At 37.3% G+C, this 17,627-nt stretch overlaps 2 protein-coding genes across 3 annotated transcripts; one reads left to right on the top strand and one right to left on the bottom strand.

The window, feature by feature from the left end:
* LOC18786428 (origin of replication complex subunit 3) lies at nt 653-8,349 on the bottom strand. The gene is made up of 15 exons (XM_007218462.2): nt 8,158-8,349; nt 7,721-8,039; nt 7,455-7,624; nt 7,214-7,344; nt 6,747-7,020; nt 6,540-6,617; nt 6,003-6,058; nt 5,804-5,894; nt 5,460-5,669; nt 3,690-3,772; nt 3,486-3,572; nt 2,527-2,602; nt 2,153-2,280; nt 1,357-1,533; nt 653-1,044 (listed from the first exon to the last, which is right to left on the bottom strand). The coding sequence occupies exons 1-15, from the start codon at nt 8,230-8,232 to the stop codon at nt 939-941; spliced, it is 2,061 nt and encodes a 686-aa protein (XP_007218524.2). The 5' UTR covers nt 8,233-8,349; the 3' UTR covers nt 653-938.
* Nucleotides 12,375-17,316, top strand: LOC18786937 (growth-regulating factor 4). 2 transcript variants are annotated; one of them, XM_020557560.1, is made up of 4 exons: nt 12,846-13,074; nt 13,873-14,227; nt 16,555-16,958; nt 17,024-17,316. In XM_020557560.1, exons 1-4 carry the CDS (start codon nt 12,846-12,848, stop codon nt 17,029-17,031), a joined length of 996 nt encoding a protein of 331 aa, XP_020413149.1. In that variant the 3' UTR covers nt 17,032-17,316. The 2 variants fall into 2 exon arrangements, with proteins under 2 accessions (XP_007219489.1, XP_020413149.1); XM_007219427.2 differs by having other exon boundaries at nt 12,375-13,074; nt 16,555-17,316.

The following is a 17,627-nucleotide window of genomic DNA, read 5'->3' as shown; positions in this document are numbered from 1 at the left end:
TGTTAATGATATAGAAATTAGAAAAAGAATATGATTTTATGTTGTAAAATGGAAAATACGTTAGCTGGCTCTAGAGTTGGGCAAACTAAATAGAAAAAGAAAAAAATGAATAGGATTGTTGAGGTTAGATCCAAACTGCTAAACTAAACTACGCAACAATGGTTTGTTTGATTCGTTTTCATCCGTAATTTTAGTTAAAATACCAAACCAAACCAACCAGTGGCAGTTTATAGTAATTGGTTTGGTCATATTAATTTCTCCTTGTTTTACCTTTGGTTACCTTTTTGTTTAGCACAAGGTATACTAAAGAAAGAGGAAATTGAAAACTATATTGTAGCCTACTTCACTTCTTTGGGTCAGTTTGGCATTGTTGTATTGCGAAAATAATCGCTATGAGATTTGCTGTGAGAGAAATCAACTGTAAGAAAAACAGTTTGACATTTAGTAAACTTTTTGTTAAAAGTGTTGGTACTGATTCCCTCAAAATCAAAAAATAATTCCCGCATAATTATTAAACTCAGCGCTTCTTCGATATTGATTCCCGCATAATCAGAAAATGAAAGCACCTTATTAGCTACTTTCCCTTATAACTTTCTCTCATTACATTTTTTAACAATAAGTGATTTTTTCATAATTTACCAAACGAGTTGGGTTTCACAAAATTTTTAAAAAATCACTTATCATCCAAAATAAACATTGTCAAACAGGCAATTCATATGCACATTTCTTTTTCATGTGGTCACTCAATCATGTGTCATCTTACCAACATCAAAACGATGGGCACTCTCTTGGATGCCGCATATCTCAACTCTTTTAGGTCTCAAAATATATGAAAGCATATTTGAACCCACTACCAACCTCATATTTAATTATAACATTAGTAACCGAAAGTATTAATTAAGGGGAGAATTATGACCCAACCAAACTCATATAACTTGTCACAGGCCAAAGGCCACTCTCTGCACAGAGTCACGACGTTTTTTGCTGGGCATCCGAATGAGGCCTGTAATTTGTAGTTCGGTAATTGCCCTGCAAAATCGGGCTCTGTGAAAAGCAAAGTTAAGGATCCAACAAAAAAAAACAAAAACAAAAGCAAAGTTAATGATCTTGATGCACATCCGACTTTTTAATTTTGGGCAGTAATTCAATGAGGGCAGAACAAGAAGGAAAACAGTGCTTGATGCAGGCAATGTAATGCATCCTATAACACAGCAAAACCATGGGGACTTCATTAATTCTCTGACTCGAAACTTGGTTTGTAACTAGTAATTTGATCTTTGTATACAACTTGGGAAGATGGTCAACTCACAGAAAACGAGGATGTACACTGTGCAGTACGAAAAAACAAAAGGATACTGAATAGATGCTTCGCTCTTGTTTTCAGATTCATTCACTTCCTTTCGTCTTTTCGGTAGTGGGGACTGCTTCAACTTGCACCCCCCTTTCCTTCTGGGCTGACTGGCAATTGTTTTGAAAGACTGGAACCAGTCATGAAGATTGATAAGATCGCCATGCTCTTGAGCCAAGGTATACCTACAAGATAAAATTAACGTAATAAACTCAACCTTAAAGTAGCGGCCACTGCAGACTTTGAACTATGATCAGAAGTAGACAGCTAAAATGAAGCAAATTACTCATGTCCAGTGTTTTAAGTCACATTGGTATATCACATTGGAATTATGATCAATTACCAGCTACTGATCTTATGATTTGAACCTATCTTGTATTGTACGCCCTTACTGGTAATGGATAACCAAAATTTTATCTATTATCTAATATTTGGTCTCTTCATCATCCACAAAGGCAATTCGAAAAAAATATTACCCAGAGATAATAAGTTATTCTTTGTTAGAAAAGAAACTTTTGGAAGAAAATATATTTTAACGTCCAAACAGGAATGGGAAAAAAAATGAAAGATCTACCAAAAACACAATGATATGAAACCAGTAGACAATTTGATTTTGCGTCTGATAATGAAGGCAAAATCCCTCCAAGTCTAGACCACTAAGTAGTTGAATAGAAAGCCAACGCATCTTACCATCAGTTTTAAGAAAGTACAGTGCAAATTTGAATTGGGACTTCAATTAGCCTCCATCAGCGTTTCTTATAATATTTAAAACAATTTCAATATTATAGCTACGGTTATACTCACACAATTGAGGTATCGGGCATGGATGACAATGGAATGTTGCCACTCCTGCTGCAGCAACTGCATCGTAGGATTTTATGGAACTCCAAAAGATCCACTTGAATCCTCTTTCTTGAATCTCCAATCAAAGCCTGAAATAAGTGTGAAGTTAAGAACTGAAAGGAGATTTATTAAGTTTCAGGATTCAGTTACAAAACTTTCATAAGTGGCGGTCATGCTAATCAACTAATCTGATAAAAATAGCCTGTCAAAACATTAAATATCAAACATCCAAGAGTTTTCGTGATTAATTATAGGTAGTAATAAAATCCTATACATATTTCATGATAAGTTGCTGGTATATGTAAATTAGTCAGAGCAGCCATTGCAATGCTTACCGATTGAAGTTTTTCAACATTTCTAAAGCAAACAATTTCGTGACATTGTATGCACTCAATCGGCCTCATGAAATACCTGTCATGGAGAAATAAAAATAAAATATAAAAAGGAAAAGATATTAACCCAGGATGCTTTTCAATAACCATATAAGCTGTAAAATCATACAAGATAATAGGTATTAAGAAACTCCATTTCATTTGCGTGAAGGTGATCTTACACAAAAGGAGTCGTGTGTTTGCCAAAACCTTATCACTGCGAACAGAGAAGTCATAGACTCAATACTTCAAGGATGCATGGGAAGTTGTTCGTTCTAAATTTTTCAAAAGGAAAAGAAAAATTCACAAAATGCTTTGCTGTAAAAAGAAGCATTTCATTACTAATTATGTTGTTACTGATTAATATGTAGACTTGAAGACCCACTTTTAGAATTATTAAATTAAATAAGGAAAATAACCTTGCCTGCTGACCCCATCCTAAAAGAATAGAACCATAATTTCCATTTTCTTTTTAAGTTGTGTGCGTTGTCTCCAAATTTCAGATCTGGAAAAATTATATGCTTGAGCTAAATTTGGGAAAAAGGGGAAGAAATTTTCAGATCTTCAACACCTCTGCAATTTTTTTTAATCTTTTAAACAAAACAAATTGCTGTGGTTGAAAAACAATTGTTAAAACCAAAGCATTTTGGTTCCATACAACAATTAGCTCAGAACTTGTGAAATAATCTTCTGAAACTTTTGTCTAGCCTCAACTTCCAAGTCACTTCATATGAACACATAGTATAAGCAAAGCCAATTGGCAATATAACTTCAAAATATTTGCCCATGATAGCTTAAGATTGAGACAAGTTATGCAGAAGAGTTTGTCCATCGAGTCAAGAGTATGGGCTTTTGTTCCAATGCTGATCAGAAAATAAGCACTAAGTTTTGAAAGAAGGCAATGGCAAAATTATAGTAGTTACCTAACCATGCAATCAACTAGTATAGCAGCTTTTCCATTTATTGATTGTGACTTGCCAATTTTTACAGGACTGTGAGATGTATGTCTCCTGTCACATGAACAGTGTCAAAACCAAGCCACTAGAAACTGAGATCCGCCAAGTTTAAAATATAAAATATAACATGGGTGGGTCAAAACTATTGAGATAGAGAGAGAAAGATATTACCTGTATACGTCTGTAAAATCCGGTTTACAACTTCCTCCCTCAAATTTCAACAAGGCCTGCAACTCCTTTACCTTGTGGTGAATCTATTCCAAGCACATAACTGATGATCACTCAACTGATATTATATGGACTTAGTAATCAACTACTATCACTGCTTAAAACATGTCAAAGTAATAGCTAGATGATAAGGTAACAAAATTAGAACAAAGCTTAGCATCTATAAGGCACACAGGGTACATCATATATAGACCATTGAATACTTTAAAAGGGTTTAGGCACAAAATATATATTGAATTAAGGAAAAGACAAATGATGAGATGTACATCAGAATTCCAAATTATCTTCTGTGCATATTCAATTGTTTGATTGGTGTTCACTGATAAAAGAAAGAATATTTTCCTTAAGGAGTCCTGTTGATAATTCAGGTTTAGTTACAAAATTTCAATTCCTTCTGTTCTCCTAAAGGCACAGCATCATCAACATAGCTCTTGTCAAGCTACAGTACTCATCAAACCACACATGCAACCCAAAGATATCTAACCATCACTTAGGCCATGGAAACAACAAAAACAAGGACCAGGTCCTACAAATTCGGGCTACCAATTGATTAGAGATCATCCACAAGCTCACTAGTCATTACAGAAATCTATCAAAAGCTCATAAGAAAATAAAGAAACTCACGTCTTTAATTTTGTAAAAAAACTGTATTTGCATAACACTAAAATGTGTGACAAAAAAAGACCCTATTGCAAATTTTAGATTGAAAAGGCTTACCCATATGGTAAAGCAAAATTTAGTAAAGAAAAGTATTCATGCCCAGTCAACTAACAGGGATAATCTCCAATTACAGAAATGAAAAAGTAAAGTATTAAAAAGGATATTATATAAATAACAGCAAAACACAACAAAATTCATATTAACATTTCAGCAAACCCTGAGGCTAAAATGCGGTCATACCTCAGGAAGATGTATGTCTCCTGTCACATGAACAGTGTCAAAACCAAGCCACTAGAAACTGAGATCCCTGGTCAATTTCAAAGTTTAGACAGTTCGGAAAACAGTTTATGGCCGAAGCAGAGAAATTTAAGTTAACTAATGAGCAGAACTTCTTGTTTTAGTATTTCTATGAACATAAATGGAAAAAAAAATAAAAAATTAAATGACATCTAGAAAAACATGGAACATCAAAAGTGATGCTCATCTAAATTGACTCTAAGTAGCATGATGCTTGGATAAGAATAAATAGAAAATTAATTATTAAAATCAGAACTTCACTTCTCATCAGATTTCAGGCAAAGAAAACATAAGAACTAAACCATGTGTGCAAAACGATAGTTGAGAGGAAATAAGTCTCAGCAGGTTTGGATGGTAGAACGAGGAGAGGGGGAGGGGAGAGGCAGGGCTCGGAGAAAGAACCCAGACCAGAGTCTGTATCATGGTGAAGATAAGGTAATGCTGTATCATTGTATTTTATTCTTGTTTCCCCACTAAACCCTAAACCCTGACATGAGTTTCTTTATTTTCTGATGAGCCAATAACTTGAACACGTTCGAGACTGGGACTGAGAGAGGTGTTTAATTTTTCTATCAGAAATTTCTATTTTAGTTGGTCGCTGCCTCATCCTTCTTTCATTAGTTGACGTCCTCACAAACCAGAGTTCTATAAGGAGATGGCCTTGATTGGTTACACGAACTCTATCCCTAAGACTACCTTAAAACATCAGACCACTTCAATCCATCTGCATTCTTTGAAACTCATTACTTACCTAACTTTGCGTACTACCTGACAAATAGTTTGTCCCTTCCGGAAGCTCAAATCTTGTTCAAGCATACAGTGATCACTTGACAAAGATGTAGCCAAACTTTCTCCAATTCCAGTGGGATTATCAGAAGCCAATGAGGTGTAAATATCTGGATCAAGTGTCTCACAAAATAAGTCTAACAATTGAATTTTGCCACACTTCCCAGCTTCATATAAGCACTGCAAAACACTTGTGTGTCAAGATGCGGAAAGGCCAATTTGATGATATGAAACAAGAAAGGTACAACGAAAAAAGTTAAATTGTGTTCTTTCACTAATAATGAACATCTGTATAAGAAAATGAAAGGAGTCACCAGAACAATAGAGCTCCAGACCATCTGCAATCTCTTCAACTCTGTCAAACAATGAGCTATAGGGATATCAGTTTGTTCAGCCATTTGATCCCTGATGACAGATTTTCCAAAAGATGTCATCATATTATATTTTTTATTAAAAAAATTTAAACTCATCCTTTAAACAAAATGAGTAAATATCATTGACCTTTATGATTACCTTGCATGAAGTAAAATTTCGGAAGCCCCCTTAACCACTTTCTCACTCTGAAATCCCTTCATTGGTCAAATAACATCTTAGTAAATTATGACAAACATTGCTAGTGATTGGGTGGGGGCAGGGAGGAGAAGGCTTATCAAGGATGCACACATTAGCAAAAAAAATTTAAAAAGCAAACAGGGAGTTATAATTGACAAAGTTATTATTGTTGCTTTATATCTGATTGCACGTATATACATCAAGGCATAAACCAAATGTTCTGCGTCAAAATAATTTTTGTGGCAAATCCAAAATGGGGACCGCGGGGGTGGGTGGAGGATCAGTTGCCAACTAACGACTTTGTTGCAGTTCAGTAGACAACAAAAAGGAAAATCGTTTTCTTTTTTATTAAATGAAAAATCTGAACAAAAGATAGCAGAAGATGAATGTGAATATAAATGTGGGCATGAGTTATGCACCTTGACTTAAATGCAATCTACCTATGGCATTGTAAACATGATAGCCACAAAGAGGACAGATATAGTTCATGGATGCTACCTTGCTGTCTTCTTTAGCAAGCAACTGTCCGAGCATGAAACTTAAAGGCTCCGTGGAGAAATGTTGGACACATGCTATCTGAAAAACACTTTGTGACATCAGCAGGGACCTAGTCATGCTGGCAGGAAAACATGAGAGGAAATGCAACATAGTGTAGAGAACATTGACAATGTGTTCATAAAATCTGAAAACAACTAAATTACCAACCTTCAAAGCTCTAAAAAAAGATGTCAATGTACCATCCTGATTTAAGAAGTAGTTTCGCAGAAAAATAGCCACCTTTTGACCAACAGCGAAACCAGAACACTGCCTCACAAGAGCAGCCTCGACAACTGCATCCATCCTCTCAGCAGGTGATCCCAATGTAAACTTGCAAGGGCACAACTTCTTCAGCACATTTGAAGGAAGTATGTTACTTGGGGCATCCAATGTTGTTGCAACTCCCATGATTAAAATGACCGGGATCTTGACAATCCATTCACTGATAGAAACAAGGGAGCAAGTTACAAGCGCAGGTAAGCAAAATCTTGTACTGAGAGAGAGAGAGAGAGAGAGAGAGAGAGAGAGAGAGAGAGAGAGAGAGAGAGAGAGAGAGAGAGGGTGTGTGTGTGTGTGTGAAAAAAGATCTGGAAACTTGTTGTATAAGCCACATACGAGGGTTGGGGTTAGAATACCTCAACATAAGAATGAAATCAGACAAGACAGGACCACAACATCGTTCCATATCGTTTATAATGACAACCACTGGAGAACCATAGTTTCCCTGATGGCTGTACCATGATGCCAATATGGACATATCAGCTGCCTGCATAAAAAGGCAAAGCTGAATTAGAAGCAATAATGGAATTCAAAGAAATTGAATAAGAATACGATTCTTCTGAAATTTGAACTGAAGGAACAAGGAAATGTAAATACATCAAAAGTCCGCATCAAAAACTGTCTCAATAACCTTGTGAGACAACCAGCAATGCCATTATTGGGTGAAAAGTCGGAGGAGGAAAGGTTAGCCACATGGCATCCGTGAGATTTCAAGAAGAGGCCAAGCTCTTGAAATGTCAAGAAATCATCAACAAACTCCATATTCTCTGCCAGTAATGATTCAATCAAGTTAGATCATTGATGACGACTAACATTATCAACTCACTCAACTCAATTTGAACAATAGATGTTGGAGACCATACTGGTGAGAAGGAACGCAGTGAAGAGCTGGTGGGTGACAATGGGAGAAGGTGGCGGAAATGGTTTGATTGTATTCGTATTGAAGGAGTCCCGTACCCAGCTGTGTATGTCATTAAATACACGAGCATTCATATTCCTCAGAACGTCCTTGATAGTGGAGTCAATTCCAGACCAAACCAACTGAAAAGCTTCCATTCGCAAGCAGCGCTCATCCCATTCCTTCTTCTCAGGCTTAAGCTTTGTTGGGCTTAGATCAAGCCTCTTTCGGGCTTTCCCACTACAAGTTAACTTTTCAGATGCTTTGTGAAGAACAAAAAAATGCTGTTTATAAATCAAATTACAAATTAGAGAGGAAGCCCCAACCACAGAGCAATATTAAACAAAAATTACAAGATATAGAAATCGAAGCACAAGAACGGAAAAAAGGAACACAAGGGACCTGGAGGTTGTTTTGGGTGGTATCGGGGCTTGAGGGAGGTGGTGAATCACCCGCACTTGCAGATGAATGCGCCATTAATGCTCTTTTCTCTTCTACACCCTACAGAATTAGCCAATTTTAGGGTTTCCTTCCTACCCCGCCCAATTGGCGGTATTTCTGCACTCTACTTTTTCTTTTAATGCTGGGATGTCCGACTCTGTCTTCTTTTGGCGGGAAAATAAAAGATAAATCACAATCTCGCGATAAATTGATTTTCTATCTATTGAATTTGAAGTGATAAGCCGATAAATTGTTGTCTATATACTCAAAACCGTGATCCAACCAAAAGGAGTCTCTCTTTTTTTTGGTCGACACACCTAAAAAGAGTCTGAAGCTATTCAATTGTGACTTTTAAGTCATTATAGGGATTTTGATCGCCATGTCATTTTGTGTTTATGAAAAATTAGGATGAGGTCATCCTATAATCTTATTCCTAGATGATAAGGTCATCTCAAACTACTATCTAAAGATTGCACGACTCCTTTTCAATCTATGCAATTCTGAGCACCATAATATCTCATATAATTTGCTTTCAAACACTCGACTGACTTAAGCATCAACTTGACTCGTCACGTTGACTAAGATTAGACAAATTGTCATACATCAACTTCCATAAGTCATTTGCCTATTGAGATCAAATTTAGGTATCAACAAAAACATATATGAAAACAACGTTGACTGATAAAGAAGAGGAACAACTGACATGAGGAGGGTGGAGAGGAGATTATGAGGTATAAATACACGGACTATCTATAGAGATAGGGATGGAAAGAAACAAAATTCATAAATATTGATTTTTAAGGAATAGGGAAAGGAATGAAGGGAATGGTGACGAGAAACAGGAGGTGTTGAGTGTGTAAATAATTGTAAAAAATAGTTGGTTGTTTAAATCGTTTAATTTAAGGTAAACCTTCCAACTTATGGGGTCATTTACGAGTTCATACTCGATTTTGGGGACATTTACGAGTACATGCTCAACGTCACGGAAAACCTACAATTTGTCATCTTCGTTAGCGAGATCGTCAGAAAATCTGTTATCTGTCTACGTGGCATTTATGGGGCCTATTTTTTAATTGACGTGGGGTTCCACGTGGACAAAAAACTAATAAAAAATTTACTTTTTAAATTATTTTAAAAAATTAAATATATTAAATTAAAAAATTAAAACAAATTAAAAACCCTACCCAGATTCTCTCTCTCTCCTCCCAATTTCTTCCCCCCCCCCTCCCCCCTCAAGATTTCTTCCCCTACCCAATTTCTTCAACCCCATATAACTCTGGGTGCTTCAACCCCATATAATGCCACAATATTCGAACTACTAAACCACCCAACCCGTATAGGATGGAAGGAGAAGAGGAAGCTATCGCGATCCAAACCCTTCTCGACTTGCGACTCGACTTGTTGCTTAGATCTGGGTGCCACGAGGTCGTGTTCAAATAAGAGGTTTGGGGCCGTGCAACCAGATCCTTGATAGTCAAACAGAAAAAAAAACAAAACAAAACAAAACAAAATCAATCAAATAACAAACGTCCTTTTCCTTGCTCAATTCTCCTCATAATCACCTCTCTATACACACAATCAACATACGCAAAACTGTTTTCCTTCAACAAAGCACTCAACAAAGGCTCACAAGACAAAACTGATAACTTGGACCCATAATCACCAGCTCTCTGAAATGCTTCAAAACGCAAACGAATCTTCAAACTTTTCACATATGCCAGCACCAACATATAAATTATAATGGAATTTGCACAAAATTGGTTGCTTGCTACACATTGAAAGCATGTGAAAATTTGAAGAAACTGAATGCTTCTCACTGTTTCTAACAAACCCATCTAAGAAAGCTATGATCTTTGAGTTTTTTTTTTTTTTTTTTTCATGATTTTTCTTCATTCATTTCCCAAAACGGCATCATTTATGGCAAAAGGGGTAGATTTGATTTGGATTGATGAGATGAAGATGAATCCCATGCATGTTGTTACCTTTATACACGTCCTTATCACTTTCGATGCTGATGCACGATCATCATCATTTATTTTCCCCCATCATCACCATGATGGTAAAAATCAGGAGATGTTTGTTTGCTGTTGTTGCCCTTTCTTTCCAGCATGTAGATGGGTCTTGCACCAAACTGGGTCAAATTCCAGAAAGCGAAACCAAGGGGCGGGGAGAGAGAGAAAGAGAGAGAGAGAGAGAGAGAGAGAGAGAGAGAGAGAGAGAGAGAGAGAGAGAGAGAGAAACTTGATTTGGGTTGGAGAGAGTCAGATCTAATGGAGGTGGGGGCGGAGCTGTGAGGAGGGTGGGTTAGAGGTTAGGCTGGAAGGCAAGGGAAATAGGAGAAGATGAGGTTTTTTTTTTATGTACTCGTAAATGTTCCCAATGTCACATCCCGGGATCGGCTCCGCCGTAGCACGATATTGTCAGCTTTGGGCCCCCCTCTCTGCCCTCACGGTTTTGTTTCTAGGAGCTCACGGGCAACTTCCCAGTGGGTCACCCATCCTGGGATTGCTCTAGCCCCCAACTCGCTTAATTTCGGAGTTTCTATAACTCCGAAGCCAGTGAGCTCCCAAAAGGCCTCGTGCTAGATGGATGCGGGTGTGCACATATAAGGCACATTACCCCCTCTCCTTTGGTTGATGTGGGATCTTACAATCCACCTCCCTTAAGGGCCCGACGTCCTCGTCGGCACACTCGCACCACACGGCAGAGTGACTCTAATACCAAATTGTCACATCCCGGGATCAACTCCGCTGTAGCACGATATTGTCCGCTTTGGGCCCCCCTCTCTACCAGCATGATTTTGTTTCTGGGAGCTCACGAGCAACTTCCCAGTGGGTCACCCATCCTGGGATTGCTCTAGCCCCCAACTCGCTTAACTTCGAAGTTCCTACAACTCCGAAGCCAGTGAGCTCCCAAAAGGTCTCGTGCTAGATGGATGCAGGTGTGCACATATAAGGCACATCACCCCCTCTTCGTTGGTTGATGTGGGATCTTACACCCAAAATCGAATATGAACTCATAAATGACCCTATAGATTGAAAGGTTTACTGTAGTTTGTCCTTTAATTTACTTGTCGTTTTTACTAACAGAATTCATATGCTAATGATAGAGATTTTTTTTTTTTTTTTGTTAAACATAGAGAGATTATATTTGAATATCTTATAACATGGCAAGTGATGCATGATACAACCATCTAATAAAATAATTTTTTTACAAGTTTACTTGAGATGTCACTTATTGCATAAATGAAACCTGGTACAGTTTTTCTAGATAGCAATGCATCGTCATTTTTTAGTGCGGTTTGGTATCTTATTCAAAAAAATTAATTTAAAATTTTATTATTATTATTATTTTAAACATGAGTTTTTAAATATTGATTTTAAGATCTAAAAACTTGTTTGGTATTGAAGTCCAAACTATTTTTAAGATCTAAAAAAATTGAAATTAAGATCAGAAACCCTAAATTTCCAAATTGAAAGTAATAACGGAAAACGTGAGAGAGAGAGAGAGAGAGAGAGAGAGAGAGAGAGAGAGAGAGAGAGAGAGAGAGAGAGAGAGAGCGAGCATGGATAATGGGAGGAGAGACGAGATAGAGGGCGTGGAGAGAGTGAGGAGAGACAAGAGAGAGCATGGAGGGAGTGAGAGTTGTGTAAAACCTCACTTTTTTTAGTTTTTTAAAAATGAGTCTTTTTTAGTTGTTTTATGGTTGAGTTTTTTAGAAATTAGTTTTTACCAAGTGTGAATTATGGATTTTGGACTCAAAAATTGTTTTTGTATTTAAAAAATTGAATCCAAGTAAGATACCAAACGGGTTCTAAATTTATAGTGAACAAAAGGATTGAAGTCAGAATTAAGGATTATAATCACTCTGCCAAACACATACATAATATAGGAAAACCTGGTCACCATAAAAGGAAAAAAAGCATAGGAAAATGTCAAAGTGGTGTACAGAAGTTACACTTGCTCAAAATTGACTGGAATGAGGAACTACAGTGTACAGACATGGTATAATTTGTTCAGGTGACCATGTGTATATCAACTATATCATCAACTCATATTATTACACTTTTACAAACTATACCAACCATACTCTAATAACATTCTACAATTTCTCGACTGGAACAGCATTAGGGAACGCATTTCGCGCACTCGCACATAGACACAACTTTTCGGCAACTAGACAAACCTACCTACTTGAGAGTTGAGAGTTGAGAGTTGAGACACCACCATATCCACCTTGTAATTGTAACACCACCACCATATCCACCTTGTAATTGTAACGAAGCTTTAGACTTTACTTAATAATAACTAAACTTACCCCAATAATAATAATAAATAACAATAAGCAAACTTAATATTAACAAGCCTCCCTCCCTCCCCCAATAAAATGAGACCAAAGCTTAGTCCTTGGGGTTGTTCCTTCCACAGAGTCGCAGTCACAGACGCTGCCCCCCTTTCTCAACACAAACGCACAGAACAGAAGACAGCGAGAGTGAGTAACCCAACAGCAACATGCTCGAGTCGAAACTGAGGCTGATCTAGTGTGTCCCATGTTTTTCTCTGTCGTCCTCGTCGTCGGTAATGTTTGAGCTCCCCCTGCCTGGGTCCTGGAGCTGGAGGTGAATAGTTGTTGGTTGGGGGTTGCGAAGATGAATACTTGTGCTACTGGAGGTGGAGGTGGAGGTGGAGGTGGAGGTGGGGCTGCTGGGATGACGGGAATGAGGTCACCTTTCACAGTGTCTCAGTGGCAAGAGCTGGAGCATCAGGCTCTGATCTTCAAGTATATGATGGCGGGCATGCCCGTGCCTCCTGATCTCGTGCTTCCTATTCAGAAGAGTTTTGAGTCCATTTCTCAAAGATTCTTCCACCATCCTACCAGTAAGCCTAGCTCTCTCTCTCTCTCTCTCTCGTTTTTAATTTATTGATTATTTTTTTACTCTTCAGATTAAACGATTTGATCTGAAGAAAATATGTTTTCTTCCTCGGTGTTTCTTTTTGGCTTTTCCAGTTCTTCAAATAAGAAACCATGGATATATATGTTTATACTTGTTTGTTTATATTTATTTTGTGAAGCACCTCTTTCTTTTCTTCTTTTGGGGGGATTGTAAACGCCCATCATGAAGTTGTGTGATACTTGTTAAATGCGTTTTAAAACTATTTGTACTAGTGTTTTTCTCTATGGTTCAATCAACCAGGGATCTTATATTTCTTTTCACTCCAAATGAATAGACAGGGAATCGCCTCGCCCTTTGGGCTCTGAAATTATTTGACTTTGAAATGCGGTTAGGATTTGTGACTTATGCCTGGATGTGTTCAATTTAATTTCAGGAGTCACCTTTTGATATTTAATGGAATTTCCGTGCTCCTTTACTCTACACGTTTTCTTACACTAGTTTTTCAAGTTCATCCCTTATTTATTTACCACCCAAAATAAAAATAAAAATCCTGCATTGGAACAAACACTTCTTGTTGTTTCTCTGGTTTTGAAATTTCTAAATTCGCTTCTTTCCTTTTTGGCTAATTCCGTATTACATATTCTTTGTTTTCTATGATATATATATATTCCTTCTGTCTTTGTTGCTGATAATACATCATAAGACAGTCAATACTGTGGTTTTGCTGATGATGAAGTAGAAGTAAACATATCACTTAATAGATTCTGGATAAATTTTGCAGTGGGTTATTGTTCCTTCTACGGGAAGAAGGTGGACCCTGAACCGGGACGCTGCAGAAGGACTGACGGAAAGAAGTGGAGGTGCTCCAAGGATGCATACCCGGACTCCAAGTACTGTGAGCGCCACATGCACCGTGGCCGCAACCGTTCAAGAAAGCCTGTGGAATCACAAACCATGACACAGTCATCGTCCACTGTGACATCATTGACTGTCACTGCGAGCAGCAGTGGAACTGGGAGCTTCCAGAACCTTCCACTGAATGCCTTTGGTAACACCCAAGGAACTAGTTCTGGAACCAATCAGTCTCATTATCAGATAGACTCCATTCCTTTTGGAATCCCAAACAAAGATTATAGGTATTTCATTCTCTGCATTTCACTTTTACTTCAGTTCATTGTTAAAAAAATGCTAGTGAAGAAAGTAAACAAAATGTTTGAATGCTTGCGAAATGGAAGTTTTACAACTGGCTAGTCCAACTATAAGTTTATCAGGTTGAAACTTGATTAAATGGAAACATGAAGAGAAAGAAAATGAAGATATGATAATCGTCTTTCCTTGTGTTTTATTTCCGGCATTGAGACAGAGTATTATGTGATGCAAATTATTGGATGCATACACATGTTTTTAGTCTTGCTTGGGCCCATATTGTTAAAATTGTGTGGTAGCACTAATATTGATGACTTCCTGCCATGTAGGTATTGGGGTTCTTGCAGATAGATACTTTTTGATTTCTGTCAGATCCGGGGTTCTGGGCCCAGATGTGCTTAGAATAGTTGCTTAATTTTGTTATTTCTTCACTGAAAGTCTAGGCCTTTTTTCAGTCTTCTTTCTGGCTTGATCATTTTTCATTTTGTTTTCTCTGCTAAATTTTCTGCAGAAGTCTAATAAGTGAAAAACTATATACTATCCTAAGTTTCTGCTGAACAGAAAGATAGGAATGGTAGGCCTACCGGTTCTCCAATTTCTATATTTTTTTGGGTAATAGGTTGCCTGAAATCTGTTTAAGAAATGCATGTATCAGTTTCTGAATATTTTTGGTCTTAAAAAAGTAGTTGTAAAGAGTTAAATTATTATATATATATTTTTTAATCATTTGAGCATCACATACAGCACATCAGATCAGACTCTCATATATGTAGACGGCCTTATACTTTATTATTGTTTCTAATTATGTTAGCTGCTACTTAGTATATCTTATATTGGTGCCTAAGCCGAGTATCTTAAATTTTTTATGGAAAGCTTATTGTTATATCTAGTATTTGCGGGATCATTTATCCATTTATGAAATGGTATGGTGGAATTGATATGGAAAGACTGCTGACATCTATATTGAATGTCTAGCAAAAACTTTGTGAATTCCTGTCAACGCTCAGGCCCAGAAGTCTGATGTCTTTCCAGTGAGGGCCTTTTGACAGCCATCCTTTGCAATTGCTTCTATAGATTGCATTCTCTCTTAATTCCTGGATGAAATCAGACAGCATTTAAATTGTGCTGAGTTAGTGGCATCTTATTCACCATGCACAGTAGCTATTGACAAGGAATTTTGCAGAAATTTTTTGGTCAAAAGATTTTATGTATTTATTCTCAACAGCGGCAAAGGAATTGATCCCCTGCATCTTTTGATGAAAGGATTGAGTGGAGTTCATGTTACTTACCTTCATATTGATATAAACCATATAGAATATATAAATATTGTTAGAATGCATTTATCTTGTTTTTTCTCCTGCTTTATATGTGCCTTCTTGCTTGTGTACATTTGGGTATATACATATTATGCATGAATATCAGGTACATATTATGCCGTTTGCATCCTGCAGCATCTATGCCTATAGCTGTGCAAGAATTGACCTTTTATTTGTTTCCATTGATCATCTGAAACTATTTCATGAATTCATGGGCTTTCTCTTACGCTGTCACTCCTCTCTTAACTTTAAAAATGTTTAGATTATTTATTGTACCTGATATTCTGTTGTCCTTGCCCCTTTTTTTTTTTGCTGGTTGCACTTGCTTGTTTCCTTTGCGCTTTGGATGCCTTAAGATCTTCTGTAACTCCTGTACTACTTGTTTGTCAATTTCCATTTTTTCTGATGCAATAACGGAGTTGGGACTTGCACCGTGATGTAGAGGATGGGTTTATTAGGTTTAGGAAATGAGATTAGAAGGATGTTATTCTAACAATTCAGGGGAAAAATTACTTAAAGTTTTTTTTCCTAAAAAATGTAAAAACTACACTTAGTGGCCGTGCATCTGTGTTTACGTGATCAATATAGTATTTTTGGTGGAAGGTTTTTTTTTTTTTTTTTTTCCCTGCACATAAGCTGGCAACATCAACGTGAATCAGTTCGAACCGTACAAGCAACTGTTAGGACATGTTGTCTTAAAATGATGCGTACAATATCATTTGCATTTGAATGCATTGGTTTGGTGCTGTAACATGGGGAGATGATAAAGTTGCTGAAGGTGTGTAGAGATGTGATCATATGAGAACAAGCTGAGTTTTTTAAGGAACAAATTTTCAAACAGTTATTCATTCAGTGATATATCAGAAGTAGTTGAGATTCCTTTTCATTTAGATATGAGATATCCATAGAGCTGTAAACACATCATTCACTGTTATTTACTATGACAAAAGATGGGAACACCTCATCTAACAGCAAATGAATCACCCTTCACTTTACTACAGGTATCTTCAAGGACTTAAACCCGAGATTGGTGAGCATAGTTTCTTGTCTGATGCTTCAGGAAGCAACAGGGGTCTCCAGATGGACTCACCACTAGACAGCACATGGCCTCTGATGCCATCCAGAGTTGGCTCATTTCCCGCATCAAAATCGGGTGATGGCTCCATTTTGCATCATGATTATCCACAGCATTCATTTTTCAATAATGCATTCCCCTCAGAATCTGTGAAACAGGAAGGTCAATCTCTCCGACCTTTCTTTGATGAGTGGCCTAAAGGCAGGGATTCCTGGTCTGGTCTTGAGGATGAGAGATCCAACCAGACCTCATTCTCTACCACCCAGCTCTCAATATCAATTCCAATGACTTCATCTGACATCTCTGCAACAAGTTCTCGATCCCCACATGGTGAGTTTTAACGTAGAATTAATTGATGATTCTAAATACTGTGGTTAAATTGTAATGTTTTGCAGATAGTTGAGGGAAGAGAATCATGCTTTGGGAATTCTGGGCTTGGGAAAGTCGTATGATATGCTTCAGAGAGTGCTTGAAGAGTCACTCGTGTTTGTGAAAGCTTTGGTGGTTACCTATATTTGTTTAAAAGTACATTTGCAGACTCGAGTTTTAGGTCTGAATAATTCAAACAACATGATTCACAAGTATGTATGTAGGATAAGGATATCCAGAACATGAAAGAGCAACATTTGTCGGTCTTGGCTTTGATTTGTTGATATATATATTCAATGAACTGTCGTAATTTTATCAACTCATAGCCTCGTGGAATAATGAGAATTGATAGACCGGTGATTTGAACGGAGGCCTCTTCCTTCCTTCCCTTCTTCCTTCCTCCCCTCTTCCTCCCTTCCTCCCGTAACTTGTATGCATTGCATGCCCGGAACTTGACTTGAGGTCTCATCTGTTTAGTTGACAGATTGAACTTGCAAATTGGTACCCTTCATCATTAAAAAAAACTACATAAAATTGAAGAAATCAAAGAAAGGTGTAAATTCATAACGTCGTGAAGTTAGTGGCAGAGATAATTTCGGTTTCCAGAAGTTCTTCCTCCAAAAGTTAGTT

Source organism: Prunus persica, chromosome G2 (assembly GCF_000346465.2).
Source record: "Prunus persica cultivar Lovell chromosome G2, Prunus_persica_NCBIv2, whole genome shotgun sequence".
NCBI lineage: Eukaryota > Viridiplantae > Streptophyta > Magnoliopsida > Rosales > Rosaceae > Prunus > Prunus persica.
Note: the sequence above shows the minus strand (reverse complement) of the source record. Positions and strands in the feature narration are given on the sequence as shown.